This window comes from Musa acuminata, unplaced genomic scaffold (genome assembly GCF_036884655.1).
Source record: "Musa acuminata AAA Group cultivar baxijiao unplaced genomic scaffold, Cavendish_Baxijiao_AAA HiC_scaffold_412, whole genome shotgun sequence".
NCBI lineage: Eukaryota > Viridiplantae > Streptophyta > Magnoliopsida > Zingiberales > Musaceae > Musa > Musa acuminata.
Window position 1 is genome coordinate 148,323 of NW_027020660.1, and position 17,832 is coordinate 166,154.

Sequence of the window (17,832 nt, forward strand, 5' to 3'; positions counted from 1 at the left end):
GTTCTATGTCATTCAATGAAACTGTTAGCAAATGTTATACAATGTAGACAAGCAAATGTCTCATTATTTTTTCTTTGTTCTCCTCATTTGTAAACATTCTAATTGGATACATTATTTGGTTGGCAGTAGCTAAAATAAATGAAAGGCTAATTTTCAGATATCTGGTAAAAAAAAAAAATTTCTTTGATAAAATGACTTTCTTCCATTTAAGAATATCATAATTCATTTACTTATTCCTACAATCAAACAGGATTTATCTATGTATCAGGGGAAAAAGCTAAAAAATCCTTCTCTAGTTCTCTTCTTGCAGCTAAATGGTTCCTAAAACAGTTCAGGTCATAGTGACAACAGTTCTACAGAATGATCCTAAAACAATATTTTAAGGCATCAAAATTGTACAGAAAGAAAAAAAATAGAAAAAGGAAGTTGTACAGAAGCAGAAGACAAGCTGCAAAAATTGCAGCCTGTTGTGGAAAATAAAGTGCTTTCCTTGAGACTTATGTATTTGGCTCATTCTGGGTTTAGTATTTGGCTTAGCTCTCGCTTCTGTTGGAAAGAATATAGGACAAAGTTTTCGCATAAATCTCATGTTAGGGTACATTTAGGAGACTTATGTCTAATTCACATGTCTCAATCCAGGGTTAGATTATATTGAGTTGGAAACATCCACTAAATGTGTTTGTGCACTTGGCCAGATAACAGGGAAGCATTCGGCAACTGAAGCATAAACCAGTAGTATATTGGAAGCAGCAAAGTATCATCACCGGAGGACCAAGACTGCTGTACCACAAAATTTTTTATTGATGCCAACAGTTGTTTTAGATTTTATTCAATTCAAAATCCCTTCCACTTTACACCCGCTTATTGTTGTTCTGTCATAATGAAGAACATGGAGGTCTAACATAATTTTATGCTGATAAGATCATAATATATTGAACTCTCAACAGTGCCATATATTGGTAAACTTATTGTTAACATAACCTTTGCAGAACCTGCTACAGTGATTGAAATTTGTCACCTTCTTCTTGGTAAACTGCGGAGTAGTGCATTGAGCAGCAAAAGTTTTGACTGATGGTAACAATTGTGGTAAATTTTATTCAAATCAAAAGTCCTTTCACTCTATATCTGCTTAGTATTATTGTCTGTCATGATTTATGCACATAAGATCATAATATTTGAACTGCCATATGTTGGTGAACTTTTTGGATTGTTGATTCAGAATTTGTAGCACTTTCTACGATGTTTGAGGGAAATTTGTCACCTAGGCTGCTTCTTCTGAGTGTCTTCAGTGTACTGCATTTAGCAGTAAAAGTTTTGAATGATGCTAACAATTGTGGTATATTTTCTTCAAATTAAAGTCCTTTCTACATTAGCAGCAAAAGTTTTGACTGAGTCTAAAGTTGTGGTAGATTATTTAAGTCAAAGCTTTTTCCACTCTACACCTGCTTATTGTTCTCTGTCAAAATGAGGCACTTGGAAGCTTGTCATGACTTGTGCACATAAGATCGTAACATTTGAATTCCCAACAGTGCCATATGTTGGTGAACCTTTTGAACTGTTGACATTGACACAGCTTTTTGACTGCAGGTGTGCTTTTGAAAAAATTATGCAAGTCATGTATTGGGTTCTGCATTGGATTTGGCACTATGGATGAGAATAATTTTTGCAGTTCCTAGATTGGTATTCTATGGTTGCCTTTACTGGTTTTGGAACAAGCAGCATATTATTCCATACTAGTGGTTTGTCTACGGTAAGGATTCGTCCGAACCCATATGATTGGTTAACATATTTTGTGTTGATAAGATAGGAGAGGAAGAATGGAAAAACACTTGAGGACAAGAAGGATGTGTAGGCCAGAGGAAGAGGAATTGTGAGGAGAGGAGGAGGGATATATGTGGGGTGGAGGAGAAGAAGAAGATGCGATGGAGAAAGAGGAGGAGACTGTGATGAGCAGTGATGACGAATGGATGATGTAATCGAGCAATGGTGTGGGCTCACCAGCAGGCATGGAAGGCATTGTTTCTGAGCATTAAAATAATAATAATAATAATAATAATAATAATAATAATAATAATAATAATAATAATAATAATAATAATAAATAATGAATCGAGTTTAAATTCAAATTCTATAGATAATAAAATCTAATATGGATGGTTTTTTTCTATAATGATAGAGAAATGAAAGAGACTTGTGATTTGATGTTATAGGATGGTTTTTTCTATAATAATATGGATGGTTTTTTCTACTATACGTATGTAATTTCTATTACATACATACAGTAGTGAGAAATAACATTGCAGAATGGTTAATGATGTTATAGAGTGTAGAACTTGTGCAGTTGGCATGCATGTGGTGAGAAAAAGTCCTTACATTATATATAGTTGTAAACCCTTACCATTGTAATATGTTGCATTGTATGCAAGCAAGTCAAAGAAAAACAATTTTGAGTTGACAATATATATATCATTTGTTGTGTATAGATCAATGATTAAGCTGTTAAAACATGATATCCACTTATATACTCTTTAAGGCCCCATCACCCATGATTCATTTTTTTTTACTTTCAAGGATGATTCTGTTGTTTATGTGGAAATAACTCATCAGTGACATCATATATTAAGCATGTGAATCACTCATAAAACTTTTTTTTTTTTAGGGTGATTCAGTCCAGATATTTAGGTGGAAACACTTCAAGGTGGTATCATTTTAGGGGCCCATTCAGTCTTGTTGGAGCTGAAAACATGAGACCCCTGAAATTTGAGAGGGGTTTCTTGGGCATACCATACCCAATCTGTGAGAAGCCTCATCACCCCTGAAATCTTAGAGGCTGATTCAATCCAGCAAAATGGATTTGAAAACATGAGATCCATCAGGTTTGTGAGAAGCTTCATCGGCCCTGAAATTTTGATGTCCAGCAAAATGGTATCTTTGGCATATTGGAGTTGAAAACATGGGACCCAGGCACCAGCTTGGTGAGCAGCCTCATCACCCTTAAAATTTTAGATGATTCAGTCCATCAAAATGGCTTCTTTCACATGTTAGAGATGAAAACATAGGACCTGGTCATCAGGTCTGTGAGAAGCTTCATCAACCCTTGAAATTTTTGGGGCTGATTCAGTCTAACAAATGATTTCATGAGCCTATTGGGAAAAATATGGGAGCCAATTATCAAGTCTATAACAAGCCTCGTCACCCCTGAAGTTTTAGGGGCTGATTTAATCGAGCAAAATGTGCTTTTGGTACGAGAGAGAGCGAGAGAGAGAGAGAGAGAGAGAGAGAGAGAGAGAGAGAGAGAGAGAGAGGAGGGGACCAATCCTTGGGGAAGTGCATAGACAGAGGCAGGTGATTGGGTAGCACACTGTTGACAAGCTGAGAAAACAATGGAACAATTGGCTGATACAAAAAAAGCGAGCTTTTTTGAGCTTTGACCAGACTCTTCTTTTCACACACACAGACACACCGTCCGAAAGCTCCCGAACCGCTGCGGTGCGGCTCCCCTCCCTCGTAATTTTCCTTGGGATAAACCTCGCTTCCCCCGCTTCTTCACTTCGCTCTCTCGCTTGCTTTGCGGTGGCCTCGACGCACTCTCTCGCCGCCTGCCAATCCGAAGCCCTAAAGTTGTGTCCTTGGCACCAGGTATGGTTCTTTGTTTGATTTCTTGCATCTCCATCTTCTCCCCAGTTCTCCTCATTCTCTTTGGTTCCGTAGGGTTTTTGATATGTTATTTCTGCTTTGAGGCCGGTGATCTGTTGGTCTGCACTGTTAAGCCCTTTCTTGTGGGTTTTCCTGAGGTTCGGGACTCTTTTTTGCCGTACAAAGCTCGCATTTTTCTGGGGCTGTCTTGATCGGTGTTTTGTGATCCATGATTTCCTCGATTGGTTCGTTTTCCTGAGGCCTCTTCAGATAAGAAAACTTGTTTTGCTAAGGCGTCGATGCCCTAATCCAGGCTGCCTCTGGTCCTTTGCCCAATAAGTCCCCTTGTTTTGAGGTGGGTTTGGATGTTCATCCTCTCTGCTGTGGAAGTTCGTATCTTGATGCACTATTTTGTGCCATGCCGACCTCCTTTTGACTACCTCTTTTCTGCATGCTAATCCGCTGTCGGAGTTGAAATCTTGTTAATGTCGATTTTACTTGTCCGATGGGTCAGCACAAGTTGCGGACCCAGTCGGGCTTGGGACCGACTGTCACAAGATTGGTGTGGGGATGGTAGGATGATTTAGCGGCACTGACCTGCAAGAATATGTCGGGAAAAGAAAAAAGTCCCACGGGTATCCGGTGATGGTCAGCATTTACATTAAACCGTGTAGCATTCCGAGACATGAAAAGTTATCTGAATCAATTTCCGTTGCGGTTGACATCGTGAGCAGACGACGTGCTTCCTCAGACATCCGAATAGGTGTCAAGCTGGCCACATAGCCTTCGATGCTCCATATGTCTGAGTTCCTCATATCAAATCTGTTTCCTTATTTCGAAGCCTAAATTTACTCCGAGGTTAAAGATTTCTGATGTCAAAGCATTATATACTTATATACGTACATAGTAGAAACCATCACACGCACTGTTGATCTTGATAGAGTTGGTTGATGTCACTACTGCACTTAAAAAGTGTGTGATTGGAACTTTCAATCTGTTTCTTGATCTTGCTATATGATGGGTTTTCAAATGACAAAGCTGTGTAGTTACTTTCTCATCCCCCCCCCCCCCCCCCCCCCCAACCCCCCCCAAAAAAAAGAAAAACAGGGTCTCTAAAATCTCTCTCTAGTCTTTCATGGGAGTTCTTTGATTCATGTTTTGCATCTTTGTAGGCAGTGGGATTGGTTCATCGAATGCTAAGTTTGCCATCGTTGCAGTGAATTCATCTGTGTTGTACGTGATGGAAGATCCCGCATTGAGTAGATCCATCAGTGATGGGAAAAGAGACATTTGATTCTTTTGGTTGGGTGCTGCATATCTTATTTCAACTGATAAGCAACCTATTGGTCACATATCATGGTTCTATAAGCAAGATTTGCATATAAAATACATGGCTTCGAAGACTATATCAAAAAGCAGCTTCGAGCAACAACCTGAAGCATCTGGGAGTCACAAAATAGAACCAAATTCCTGTAAACCTTCACAGACTTTGCAACCAATCAAGGCCGATTCTAATGCAGCCAACATACAAGTAACTATAAACCAGACCATGTCAAAGCATGCTTTGAATGACATCAAAGAAGATAAAGGATCGATTCATCATCCTGGAAAGGCCATCTTTTCTTCTGAAACAAATGATACGGTTCCCTCAGATGGTCAGAAACAACCAATGCAACAAGGAGTTTCCACAGAACTAAATGGTGTGGTTGTTAGTGGAGATAAAGATAAGAACTCTGAACAGAGTGGAAATGATAGCTTCGTAAGCTTCGTGTCTGCTAAAGTTAGTGATGCAACCAGCAGTATGACAGCTGATTTCGTTGAGAGCACAAAAAGTAGTATGTGTAGGCCTAGTACTAACAGTGATGTCAGTGACGAGAGCTCATGTAGCAGTTTAAGTAGCAGCTTAAACAAGCCTCACAAAGCAAATGATTCAAGATGGGAAGCCATTCAAATGATCCGCTCGAGAGATCGAGCTCTCGGCTTGAGCCATTTTAGGCTGTTAAAAAAGTTAGGATGTGGTGATATTGGCAGTGTGTATCTATCAGAGTTGAGTGGGACGAAATGTTATTTTGCGATGAAGGTCATGGATAAGGGAGCACTGGCTAGTCGTAAGAAGCTTCTTAGATCTCAGACAGAGAGGGAGATACTACAATCTCTGGATCATCCATTTCTTCCAACACTTTATGCCCACTTTGAAACTGATAAATTCTCATGTTTGGTGATGGAGTTCTGCCCAGGTGGAGACTTGCATACCCTTCGTCAGAGGCAACCCAGGAAACATTTCTCAGAACAAGCAGTGAAGTACGCTCTACACTTTTACTCCTTGTTAGACTCAGGTGTTCACAACATATATTAGATATTTCCATAAGGTTCCATGTTCCTTTGTTTCGATATGTTTTGGTGAGTCCATGTTTCTGAATTAAATGTGTATGTTGATAATGCTGCATAATGCATCATTCTTTTGACATCTTTGTTACCTTTATTCTTTAATTGATTGCTTTGCTTTAACTCATTACTTCTCAAAGCATTGATTCAACACTTAAATATTTATTGTGGAAATAACAAATATTTATTTTGGGCTTTCAGTTGCTTTGAATAGAAATAAGGAAGTGGCACAACTAAACAAACATAAGCTGGAAAAAATGGGATAAACTTCAATGAGGAAATCCTTTTTCTATACATTAGGTTATTTTCTATTAGTAAATATTTTTCTTCTCTTGTTATTGAATATTACTCTCCATTTTTAAATTTTTTTTTTCTTGTCTTACATGAGTGTTTGGTTGATTGATCTCTGTAGATTGTTCTAGGACTTAAACAACATGCTAAATAGTAGTTTTTTAGCTAATTCCGGAGCTCCAATACATTCAATGATGTATATGTTGCTTAAATATTTGGTTTTTACAAACTGATTACATGCTGGTTAGATTATTGGTCGAATGAATGTTTGCTAGGTTTATCCACATTGCTTGACATAATTTTTTGACTAGTATTCATAGTTCCTACCACAAAGTAAATTCTATGAACAAAACAGTTTGGTTACAATAGTTCACATCCTTTCAAGTTCAAGAATTCTAATCACTTCATTAGAATGAATAAAAACATGAGGCAGGTTGAGAAAGGTACCATATTAAGCTCACAACACTTAAGAAACTCTGTTTCATTTTATTAGTTTCTAATACTTTAGACTAGATACTAACTTGAGTGGCATAATTAGCAAATCAATTTCTATTGAAATTTTCTTGATAAGTCCGGACACGAATCTCTGCTCTCAAAGCAAAACTTTTTTTGGATCTGCTATTAGATGATCTGTGTTTCTGAATATCGTAAAATGCAGGTTCTATGTAGCAGAGATCCTCCTGGCATTAGAGTACCTACACATGCTTGGAATCATATACCGTGACCTCAAGCCCGAAAATGTTCTTGTTCGGAATGATGGCCATATCATGCTTTCTGATTTCGATCTCTCGCTTCGCTGTGCAGTAAGCCCAACATTGATCAATTCAGATTCTGAATCATCCAGGAGGAACAATTCAGCATACTGTGTGCAGCCTGCTTGCGTCGAGCCATCCTGTATCCATCCTTCTTGTGTTGCCCCTACAACATGCTTTGGTCCACGACTTTTCTCCAAATCCAAGTCCAAGGACAGGAAGCTGAAATCAGAGACCGGGAACCAGGTTAGCCCATTGCCAGAGCTCATAGTAGAGCCCACAGATGCTCGGTCGATGTCTTTTGTTGGTACACATGAGTACTTGGCACCGGAGATCATCAAGGGTGAGGGACATGGGAGTGCCGTTGACTGGTGGACCTTTGGTATCTTCATGTATGAGCTTTTGTTTGGGAAGACCCCATTCAAGGGATCAGGTAACAGGGCCACACTGTTCAATGTCGTCGGGCAGCCATTGCACTTCCCAGAGTCCCCAACAGTGAGCTTCGCTGCCAGAGATCTGATAAGGGGACTGCTTGTGAAGGAGCCTCAGCAACGGCTTGCATACAAGCGTGGGGCTTCAGAGATAAAACAGCATCCATTTTTTGAGGGAGTTAACTGGGCACTGATACGTTGTGCAAGTCCACCGGAGATCCCAAAATCCATCGACATTGAACGGCTGCCAAAGCCTGCAGCATTGACAAATGAAAAAGTTGCAGCTACCAAAGATCAGAAAGGTTCCAACAACTATTTGGAATTTGATTTCTTCTAGTGATTTATCTTCACCAGAGTAGTCTGTCATAATGGTAGAATCTTTGGAGTTACCAGAAGTCTCAGAAATGGTCAAATTTCTGCTAAGCTGAATGCTGCATCGGTGCATCCATTGTTTCCAAATGTCCTATCAGTTCCACAATTTGTATTACTCAAATGGATTCTGGACTATCATATCTTTTATGTTTATCAAGGGAAGATCCTTTCTTAGTCATCTTAAATTCCAGGTAAGTCTTTCTTTCTTGGTTCATATATGTTTGCAAAAGTTATTGTCATTTTTGTGGAGACAAATCTTTTATAAGAGTGAACCTTTTCCAGGACAAGTAATGTGGCAAAAAATAGTGTAGTAAATGAAAGAACTTAGTGAAGGACTGTGAATCAAACTTAACTAGAAAACCATCATAACAACAAATAGTAGCCTGCTCCAATCTAAAATGATGAGATATAACAGGCCAAGAAGATCTATTTGACACTCCAAATCCAATCCCACATAGGGTGCGGGAAAGAAAGAAAGTTGGTTTATAGGGTTCGACGAGTCTACTGTAATTAACTGGGCTTTAGCATTTTTATCTAGTCGTGGGTGATCGAGTTAGTGAGTCAGTTACCATAGGAGGATCAACCCCTTAGGAAAGCTCTACCCATGGATAGAGCTGGAGGTCTAACATAATATGAAGCCATCATTGGAATGTGCCTCGTATCCCGAGATAGCCCCATGCTAAATGTAGGAGAAAAGAAGAATTGAGTTGGTTTACAGGGCTGGATAAGCTTACTTACTACCAAGCTCTATGACTTTCTTTCTTTTACTTCCTCAATATTTGTCATATGATAGATATTTGGTCGATGACCCAAACCTTTGACAAGCTTAGCTTTATTTGGAAAAAAATGGCACATTATGGATTGACTTGCCTTCAAAATATAGTTAATAACTACATATATGATGACATGTAGTTATCAGATTAAACTATGAAGACTTGAGATCACGGAAGCTGATTTATATGTTTGTGGAGATCTGGGAACCGTGTTCATTCTACCCGAACTGCTACTCATCTATGATCATAAATTCATAATGGCATGCCTTCAGGCTACAGCTCACCTCTTAATTCCGAGAGTACTATAATACATGTCAACTTCAATTTATCTAGATAAAGATTGCTGTAAAGATGGATTAATTTAGCAGATATAGATTATCAGCTGACTTGTGTTGATTGATGCTAAATACTGTATTGTTGTAACTTGATAAGCTCTCGGACTCGCGTTTTAGCTCTCTCCTAATATAGGATAAGTAACATTTCGAATGCTTAGCAAAGCCTGTGGGTTGTGACTGTGTTTGACTTTATATTCCAGGTGGATTGCATCTGACGTTGACCACATTCCATGCTTCTCTTCTTCCATTTGTTCCTCAAAACCATTGCTGATTCAGCTGTACTTATTATACTGGCAAAGATGATGAATGTGAAATAATAATAATAATAATGATAATGATGGTATTGATGTTAGGAGGATTTGAATTAGGTTTGAACAAAGTCATATATCGAAATCTTCTCTGAGATTAGTTTTTTTAGTTCATCTCTATTTGTTAGTTGGACGATTGTCTTCTCCACAAACTCATCTTCATCTTGTCAAACGACAACTTTGACCTATCTTCTCGACAAACTCATCTTCATCTTGTCAAACTGCAACTTGACATAGGTTATGACCTACTTCTCGTCGAACTCATCTTCATCTTGCCAAACTACAACTTGACCTAGGTTACGACCTACTTCTCGACAAACTCATCTTCATCTTGCCAAACTTGACCTAGGTTATGAGCTACTTCTCGACAAACTCATCTTCATCTTGCCAAACTTGACCTAGGTTACAACTTGGGTGCCAAACTTGACCTAGGTTACAACTTGGGTAACTTGACCTACTTCTCGACAAACTCATCTTCATCTTGCCAAACTTGACCTAGGTTATGACCTACTTCTCGACAAACTCATCTTCATCTTGTCAAACTTGACCTAGGTTACAACTTGGGTGCCAAACTTGACCTAGGTTACAACTTGGGTAACTTGATTCGGGGTTTCGATGATACATTCGACTCGGGTCTTTTTTTTATATAATTTTGACTCATTTAAATTACATGTTGTCCATTTGACTTTGATATTTTATTAATGTTTTTGAAAAGTGGAGACTTACTCAATTGTGCAATACACATATCGAGATTGAACACATACAAGTTAACAAGTTAGGCTGACTCGTGGATGAAATCTACAGTATGTCACATACAGTCTAGTTTTCCGATCCTTAACATTGTGAAACTATTTTTAGTCCATCTCTATTTTCATCTCGCACACACTTTTTTTTTTTTTAAGAATTCAAATGATTTTAAATAATGATAATGTCAAATTTGATCGATCACTCAACATTATATAGTTTGGTCAAAGTAAACTCCACATAGAACCTGTCTACTACATTCATATCAAATAGTAGTACTACGACTACCTCAAAATCTTTCATTCGTTAAAGATAGCCATTCTTTGAAGACCTAAAACCTAAAAAATTAGTAATAATAGCAGAACATAACAACAACAAGAGAAGAAATGGCTACGTGGGAAGCACGAATATACAACTACGTGGAGGTGTGCACATGACCACTCTTCCCCCTCATTGCTGCATCATTCATTAAAGCCATTTTTAAGAGGAAGAGGAAGAGGTTAAAGATTAAAGAAAGAGAAGAGAAGCTCTCCTTGTTTTGAGGTGTCGAAGAGGTTGACCACCAAAGGTCCAAATTGCAGTATGCCAAAGATAGAAGGATTAAACAACAGCAACAGCCTCTTGTTCCCATTTCATCAGAGATCCACATCTCTCCCTCTCCCGGATTCCTCTCCCTTTCATATTAATCCTTTTCTTCATCACAAGCACACATAACAGAGATTTCCTATATCAATTCATATATATTTATTTATAATGGGAGGATGTTTGACTTTGTGTGATGGATACGCAAAAGAAAATCAAAGAAAAAACATGTTTAATTTTTTTTATAATTGCTAAAGAAATATTTTGTGCCTCACAAATTCAAATATATATATATATATTTTTTTATTTTTTAATTAAAAGAAGGATGAATTTCCTAGAATAGACTATCTTTTCATCTTTTTTCCCACAGAGTGAAATATTAAAACAATGTATTGTTTGTCCTTATTTTTCCACTGAAGGAGACATGGTTGATAATTTGAGAGGAATTTTTGTGTTATTGAAAAAAAAGGGATACACTCTGTGAAAAAAATAAAAATAAATTATATTGATACTTTGAGAGGAATTTTGGTATTATTAAAAAAATTGAGATGCACTGTGGAAAATCTAGAAATAAATTATGTTGATAGTTTGAGAGGAAATTTGGTATTATAAAAATGTGAGAAATTTAGAAAGAAATTTTATTCATAGTTTGAGAGGTATTTTGTTATTATTGAAAAAAAGGATGCCCTGTGAGAAATTTAAAAAGATATATTGAGAGGAATTTTGGTATTATTTAAAAAATGAGAATCTCTACAGGAAATTTAGGAGAAAAAATTGTTGTTGACACTTTAAGAGCTATTTTGGTATTATAAAAAATAGGACTCCCTATAAAAAAATAGAAAAGAGGCAAAAAAAAGAAAAAGAAAAATGAAGGAATCTTTCCAAAGAATTTACCCTTAAAACAAAAAGAATTCCTCTTCTATTCTTCTTTCTCTCATTCCAAGCAATTCCACCACCCTCTTGGTTTATATTATTTTGCTGTGCTTCCTCCGTTGATGGCTTTCAGCTCCACCTCCTTAACCGTGCATGACAACCACGCAGAGACGTAACGCTATATATCGCCTCACCCTCCTCCTTTTAGATGTCTCGCCACCCTTCTCCCTCTCTATGCGAGCTGTTGTCATGCGCGAATGCCGGGCTGCCGACCCCACCTCGTCGTAGCCACCGGAGCCCTGCATCGGAGAAGATGGAGGTCGAGGACGAGCCGAGGATCTCCGGCTGCGGCCTCTTCCGCCGCCGGAGGTCCAGGTCCACCAGCTCCATCCCCCGAATCGTCCCCGACGCCGCGTCGAGGTTGCAGGACTCCTCGGCCGCTCCGCGCCGGCGCACCGGATCCGACGTCACCTCGATCGTCCCCGTCGTTCCCCCGGTTCCCGTCGTGAAGCCCCGGTCCCCGGCCCCAACCGCGCGTGCTGTGGCCAACCCCCGGATGCCACCGCCGCAGACGACGGCGAGGTCGAACAGTGGATTAATGGCGGAGCTCGACGGTATGCTTTACGACCGCCATAACGCCAGCGACGGCGGCCACCTCGTCCGGGCTTCGTCCGGCAACGTTATGGTCTTCGGGAACCTGGGCAACCTCCGTGGCAACGCCAACTTCAAAAATCCTCCGACCGTGGCCAAGAACACCAAAGGAAGCCTCGGCAATCCAATGAGACCGTCGCCGATTCCGGCATCGGCACCGGCACCGGCACCGGAGCTCTGCCGGGTTCTATCGAGGATGCTGGACCCGGAGGAGCTAAAGGAAATGGGGAACGGGGAGTATAAGATGGGGCGGTTCGCGGAGGCGTTGGCATTGTACGATCGGGCGATCGACATGGATCCCGGCAAGGCCTCCTACTACAGCAACAAGGCCGCCGCGCTCACTGCCATGGGCCGCCTCCTCGAGGCCGTCGTGGAATGCAAGGAAGCCATTCGACTCGATCCCGCTTACCACCGGGCTCATCACCGCTTGGCTACGCTCCATCTCAGGTAGCTCCCATCTCACCTCAATCCAACTGCTGCTTGCAGGATCACGACGGCTTAATCACATGGTAATCCATCAGATTGGGAGAAGCGGAGAAGGCGATCCATCACTTCAAGCAGTCAAGAAACGAGGCCAGCTCGGGCGACATGGCGAGAGCGCAGGCTCTGCAATCCCATCTTTCCCAGTCCAACGAAGCACGCAGGTTGAAGGACTACATCACCCTGTTGAAGGAATCACAGGCTGCTGCTTCCTCCGGAGCCGACTTCGCTCCACAGGTCTCGTCTTCCTCCTTCCATCTCTCGTCTCTGCTTCGATCCACCTGCACAATTCATGGCCATGGCTTTGTCTTGGCAGGTCTTTGCACGGCAAGCGGAAGCGCTTCTAAAGCTCAACCGACACGAGGAGGCCGACTCGATCATGAGCGCCGCGCCCAAGTTCGGCATGGATGAGCACACAAGGTTCTTCGGCGCCGTCGCGAAGGCGTACGTCCTCATGGTCCAAGCGCAGGTCGACATGGCTGCAGGAAGGTTCAACGACGCGGTGGCGGCGGCCAAGGTGGCTGCTCAGCTCGACCCCGGTAGCCGGGAGATCGGGGCGGTGGTGCGGCGGACCCGGGCGGTGGCCGCGGCTCGATCCAGAGGCAATGATCTCTTCCGGGCCGCGAAGTTCGCCGAGGCATGCGTCGCGTATGGCGACGGCCTGAGCCAGGACTCGCACAACGCTGTTCTCCTCTACAACCGAGCCACCTGTCGTTCCAAGCTTGGGAACTACGAGAAGGCGATCGAGGACTGCAGCACCGCCCTTGCCGTCCGTCCTTCCTACAGCAAGGCTCGCCTCCGGCGGGCGGACTGCAACGCCAAGGTCAGTAATTCCGCCATGCTCAAGTCTACATAGTCCGGGCCAAGGATTGATGTCATCTCCATTGATCGTCTGCTAGTTGGAGAGGTGGGAGGCATCGGTGAAGGATTATGGAGTGCTGATCCAAGAGATTCCAGGGGATGAGGAGGTGAGCAGGGCACTGTTGGAGGCTCAAGCCAAGCTGAAGAAGCAAGAAGAAGGCGAAGAAGAAGACATGGAGGACACAGATCGGTGCTGATGGTTTCGACTCTGTCACGTTGTTATCAGTCGGTATGCTTCTTTTTCTTCACAAAAGCTCAAATTAGAATTCGAAAGAAAGCATAGACGTAATTCCAACTCTGTTGTTGATGACATCAAATTATCTGAAAAATAGTAGTATGGATTTCTGAATGGTATATTTAATACGTTTTCTGAACTTTATTAGACAGTGATATCTTCTTTTGATATGATGCAATGATATATCTGAATAATAAATAATCCGAGATATTTATAAATCAATATAATTTTTCCCACTTAAAAAAGATTAGATTGTTGGTGGTGTGGTGTTACAATCTATTCCACTTCCACTTGAATGACTTTGTCAATAATATCAAGATTCAAATGTAAGTACTTGTAAGTTAAATCCTTATTTTGATGCCTACTCACATCCACTAGTAATCATTTCTCACTTTGGCATTTTACCATAGTTTATAATGTGTCTAACCATTCATAAGATTTAAATGGAATAATTGACTCATTAATTTAAAATATTTAATTTTAAATTAATGTTTTTTTTATAGAATTAAATAATTTTTTCAAGCTTAAATAAACAAACATTTGCTGTTCAAACAATACAGTAAACACATTTGATGTTCCTATCCACAAGTAACCCTTTTTCAATTATGTTTCACTATACTAATCGATATCATGAGGTATGTTTTAACATTTATGATGATTTGGTCCGATAAAATTATGGATTCATTAACAATAGATTTGAATCAGTGACATAAGATGCTCATGTAGTTCTGATGTATCAATTAAGATCTTTGGTACATTTAATATGAGACCAAGATCAAATATTTAAACCTAGCACTGGATAATTTTTTGTTCTAGCTTATTGAGATAAACATTTGATGCTCAGACAATAAAATGAAACATGCATACTGTCAGCAAATTATTGTAAAACCTAGCATGCTAAGCTTAGACTTCTTATGACAGGGATGACTTGTATGCTCCTTCCTCTTGGCAATCAAATAAAGTTTTGATGATGAATGATAATTCTTCATTGTTGGTGGAAAAAAGCTGGGGATATGTGCTTGTTTATGTAAATATTAGCAGCAAAATTATGTACTCATCATCTGAATTCAAATAAAGCAGCCATTTGATTTGATTTGCTGCAAGAAAGTCGAAGCTTGTTCTTGAAAATGGAGATGTCTTTGCAAGTGTGGCGTGGGGTTGTTTCTACGAGGGAGGGAGACACACAAGTAAACTGCTGTATTCAGAGATATCATGAACAGCTAATATTTTTAGTGCCAAATCTGTTCTCTCCAATTTCTGATTTGGATTTTACAGAAATGTCTTTTAATTCCTTCGCTTTGCGTGTAACATCCATGATTAATTTTGAACATTAATCTATATCTTGATTTATCTGTGTTATCTTATATTTTGTTGTGGTGTGATCAAAAGGATTGTCAGTGATGATTTCTCACAGATCAAAAGTACAAGGCAACATACTGAGACTAAAATGAATGAAAATAGTCATATAATCCTTTGTAGACGAAAAATCCAAGGGAAAATAAAAATAGACATATCAGATGGGTACCAATTAAAAGGTATTGATGGTAAACATGCACATGAATTTTCAAGGACTAAGTGTAGTCTAAATTAAAACTTCTATAAAGTTTTGCAAGAACATGTTCATCTCAATTTCCAAACCTAACAATCTTTTGTAGAATGACATCAAAGGGCTCTTCGGTGAATGTTGTATGGGAAGACCTCTCACGTAAACAAAAAAAAAGCTAGGAAAAAAAAAAAAATAAAGAGAAAGAAATATAGAAGAAAAATAATTACAAAAAGAAAGAATCAGAGAAAAAGAAGACAAATATGAAAGGAGAGAGTCCAAATGCATTCCCCCCCCCCCCCAAAGACATTACAAGACTGGTGGCAAATTATACGTAATAATAATAATAATAATTTGAATCCTGTGTTTTTCTCTTATTCAAATAAAAAAATCACTGTTTATCTCATATGCCTAAATTAGATTGATATTTAAATAATGATAAACTAGAAATGAAGTTCTTTTTCTCTCATTTGTTCTATATTGTATTGGTTGAAGAAAAAAATAATATTTAAGTTTGAAATAAAAAAATATATTAAAAATATATTTATTAAAAACAAAATTTTATATGTGGTAGAAAAGAAGATTGATATTTTCCTATAAAGTATCTTGTAAAAAAGAGATTGATTACATAGAAAATTTGATAAATTCTTAAACAACTTAATGATTTAGAGAAACGGTTGGAGCTACTTACAGCTTTGTTAAAAAGGGCTATAACTCAAGAAATAAATCTTATGATACTATAAAGGTAAGTGATATATTGAATTTACATAGGATTAAAGCTTTAAACATAAGCAAACTAGGGAAAATACCATAAGGATATATTTTCCAAGTGCATATTAGCAAGTCAAGTAAAATACTTAATTGTATAAAGGTATGATCACAGCTATTGGATGGTAGACTTTTCTAGAACTTATATTCACTCGTAGAAACTTGATGTAATCAATAGACAAGGTTAGACGGAGCAAATTTTACTACTAAGAATATAATAAAGTACAAAGTTGACATATGCCTTGCAACACGATGGTGGAAGTCATGAGTGAGAGGTACAATTTATATTTCGATTAGTCAGATAAGAACTTCTTAAGAACGTAGAGGTATTAAAGTAGATGGTTAAAATAGGCATAGAAGCAACAAAAATGCAGAGAGAGTTATTTACCCAAAATCATTTAGAGAGATATATATTTGTGATTTGTCATTCATATAGAAAGTATCAAGATGTATCAAATTTTGTATTAGGTGGTTAGGTATGAAGAGAAATATAGCAAAGTTTATCTTCAAATGATTGTTTTGCTAATAAATGAAAGTTATAGCAATAAGTACATAATGACAAATTATAGAATATATAACTTTCTAAATGAAACTGGGAGTACATCACTATATATTTTGTATCAGGGTTATTTAAAATATAGAAAGAAGATGATAATATGTAGGTGATTGTTAGTAATTTTAATAAGTTTACATATTTTGTTTTGTTAACAAGAATTATTCATCAAACAAACTAACATAATCATGTATAAGAGAGACTATAGAGTTCTTGTTAGTTTTATTTCTAATAAAAAATATTCGGTTCATATTGTGTACTCAATTAAAATTTAGTATAATTTCATTCTAAAACAAATAATAAATTTTAAAAATAATTAAAAATTTGAAGGATCTTTTAAGAGTTTATCACTTAAATTTAGTTGGTAGTTGAGATAAGCATATGTACATTATTGAATTTGCCTACAAAAGTAATTATCAGTGTAACATATGGATGACCTCTTCTGAAGTATCTTATATGTGAAAATGTATATTGTTTGTGTATTAGGATGTCGTTCGAGAGTGAAAGCTTTTTATATTATGATTATTACAAAGAGATATTGACATTATCTCTTTGTAATGGGAAGAAAAGCTGCACAAATTGAAGAAGGGACATGGAATTTGAACAAGTTTGAGATCACATCTTTTGTAAAATATCTTTGATAAGATGAGTGATGAGATTTGGACAGAAGAGTAAATTAACAATCAAATGAGCTTATAATATAGTTGAGAGATATTGTCAGCAACTAATCCAAATTTTGGAAAGAAGGGAGCATAGAAAATCTATACCCTTAGTTGCAAATACCATAAAGCGTATATCATAGGGCAATTTGATTTACGTAAATTTCATTTAGGTAAATCAAATTTAGATATAAAATTTTCTTAAGGAATGTCACCATGCAATGCAATGTACAACTTATTTGCATATAACTAAAGAGAGAATGTTGATTCCTAAGATAATTCAATCAAGGATAAAATTAAATTAATTAACTAATTAAAATTCCAAAGATGCCATGATTGGTTTCATCGCTTGAGTAGGAAACCCGCCTTGCTTCTCCTATTAATTGATGGTTATATCCTCATGTTGATCAACAACGACTTAAGGTTTTTGATCAACAAGAAGATCGTCAAAGAGATAGGTCCATCGCTCTCCTTTAATTATTTCTTTTAATTTTAAAATTTTGATTTACAAAAATGGTCCGATCATGATACAATTATTTTCCATTCTTTTTAGAATTTTAGCATTGGTGATTTTAGAACTAAAAAGATGATATTTGTACA

The 17,832-nt window shown here is 38.2% G+C and overlaps 2 protein-coding genes across 4 annotated transcripts; both read left to right on the plus strand.

Moving 5' to 3' along the window:
• Positions 1-3,432: 3,432 nt before the first annotated feature.
• Positions 3,433-8,045, plus strand: LOC135658693 (serine/threonine-protein kinase D6PK-like). 3 transcript variants are annotated; one of them, XM_065176153.1, is made up of 3 exons: positions 3,433-3,639; positions 4,809-5,937; positions 6,971-8,045. In XM_065176153.1, exons 2-3 carry the CDS (start codon positions 5,027-5,029, stop codon positions 7,830-7,832), a joined length of 1,773 nt encoding a protein of 590 aa, XP_065032225.1. In that variant the 5' UTR covers positions 3,433-3,639; positions 4,809-5,026; the 3' UTR covers positions 7,833-8,045. The 3 variants fall into 3 exon arrangements, with proteins under 3 accessions (XP_065032225.1, XP_065032226.1, XP_065032227.1); XM_065176154.1 differs by having other exon boundaries at positions 4,813-5,937; XM_065176155.1 differs by having other exon boundaries at positions 4,854-5,937.
• A 3,298-nt stretch (positions 8,046-11,343) lies between these two features.
• Positions 11,344-15,074, plus strand: LOC135658677 (inactive TPR repeat-containing thioredoxin TTL3-like). Its single transcript, XM_065176149.1, has 5 exons — positions 11,344-12,580; positions 12,655-12,850; positions 12,930-13,436; positions 13,513-13,703; positions 14,631-15,074. Exons 1-4 carry the CDS (start codon positions 11,691-11,693, stop codon positions 13,669-13,671), a joined length of 1,752 nt encoding a protein of 583 aa, XP_065032221.1. The 5' UTR covers positions 11,344-11,690; the 3' UTR covers positions 13,672-13,703; positions 14,631-15,074.
• Positions 15,075-17,832: the final 2,758 nt, after the last annotated feature.

Excerpts from the sequence above, each read along its gene's own strand:
- LOC135658693 (XM_065176153.1), top strand. The coding sequence starts at position 5,027 with ATGGCTTCGAAGACTATATCAAAAAGCAGCTTCGAGCAACAACCTGAA. Across the intron at positions 5,938-6,970 it reads TTCTCAGAACAAGCAGTGAA|GTTCTATGTAGCAGAGATCC; the intron begins GTACGCTCTACA and ends CGTAAAATGCAG.
- LOC135658677 (XM_065176149.1), top strand. The coding sequence starts at position 11,691 with ATGTCTCGCCACCCTTCTCCCTCTCTATGCGAGCTGTTGTCATGCGCG. Across the intron at positions 12,581-12,654 it reads TTGGCTACGCTCCATCTCAG|ATTGGGAGAAGCGGAGAAGG; the intron begins GTAGCTCCCATC and ends GTAATCCATCAG. Across the intron at positions 12,851-12,929 it reads GAGCCGACTTCGCTCCACAG|GTCTTTGCACGGCAAGCGGA; the intron begins GTCTCGTCTTCC and ends TTGTCTTGGCAG.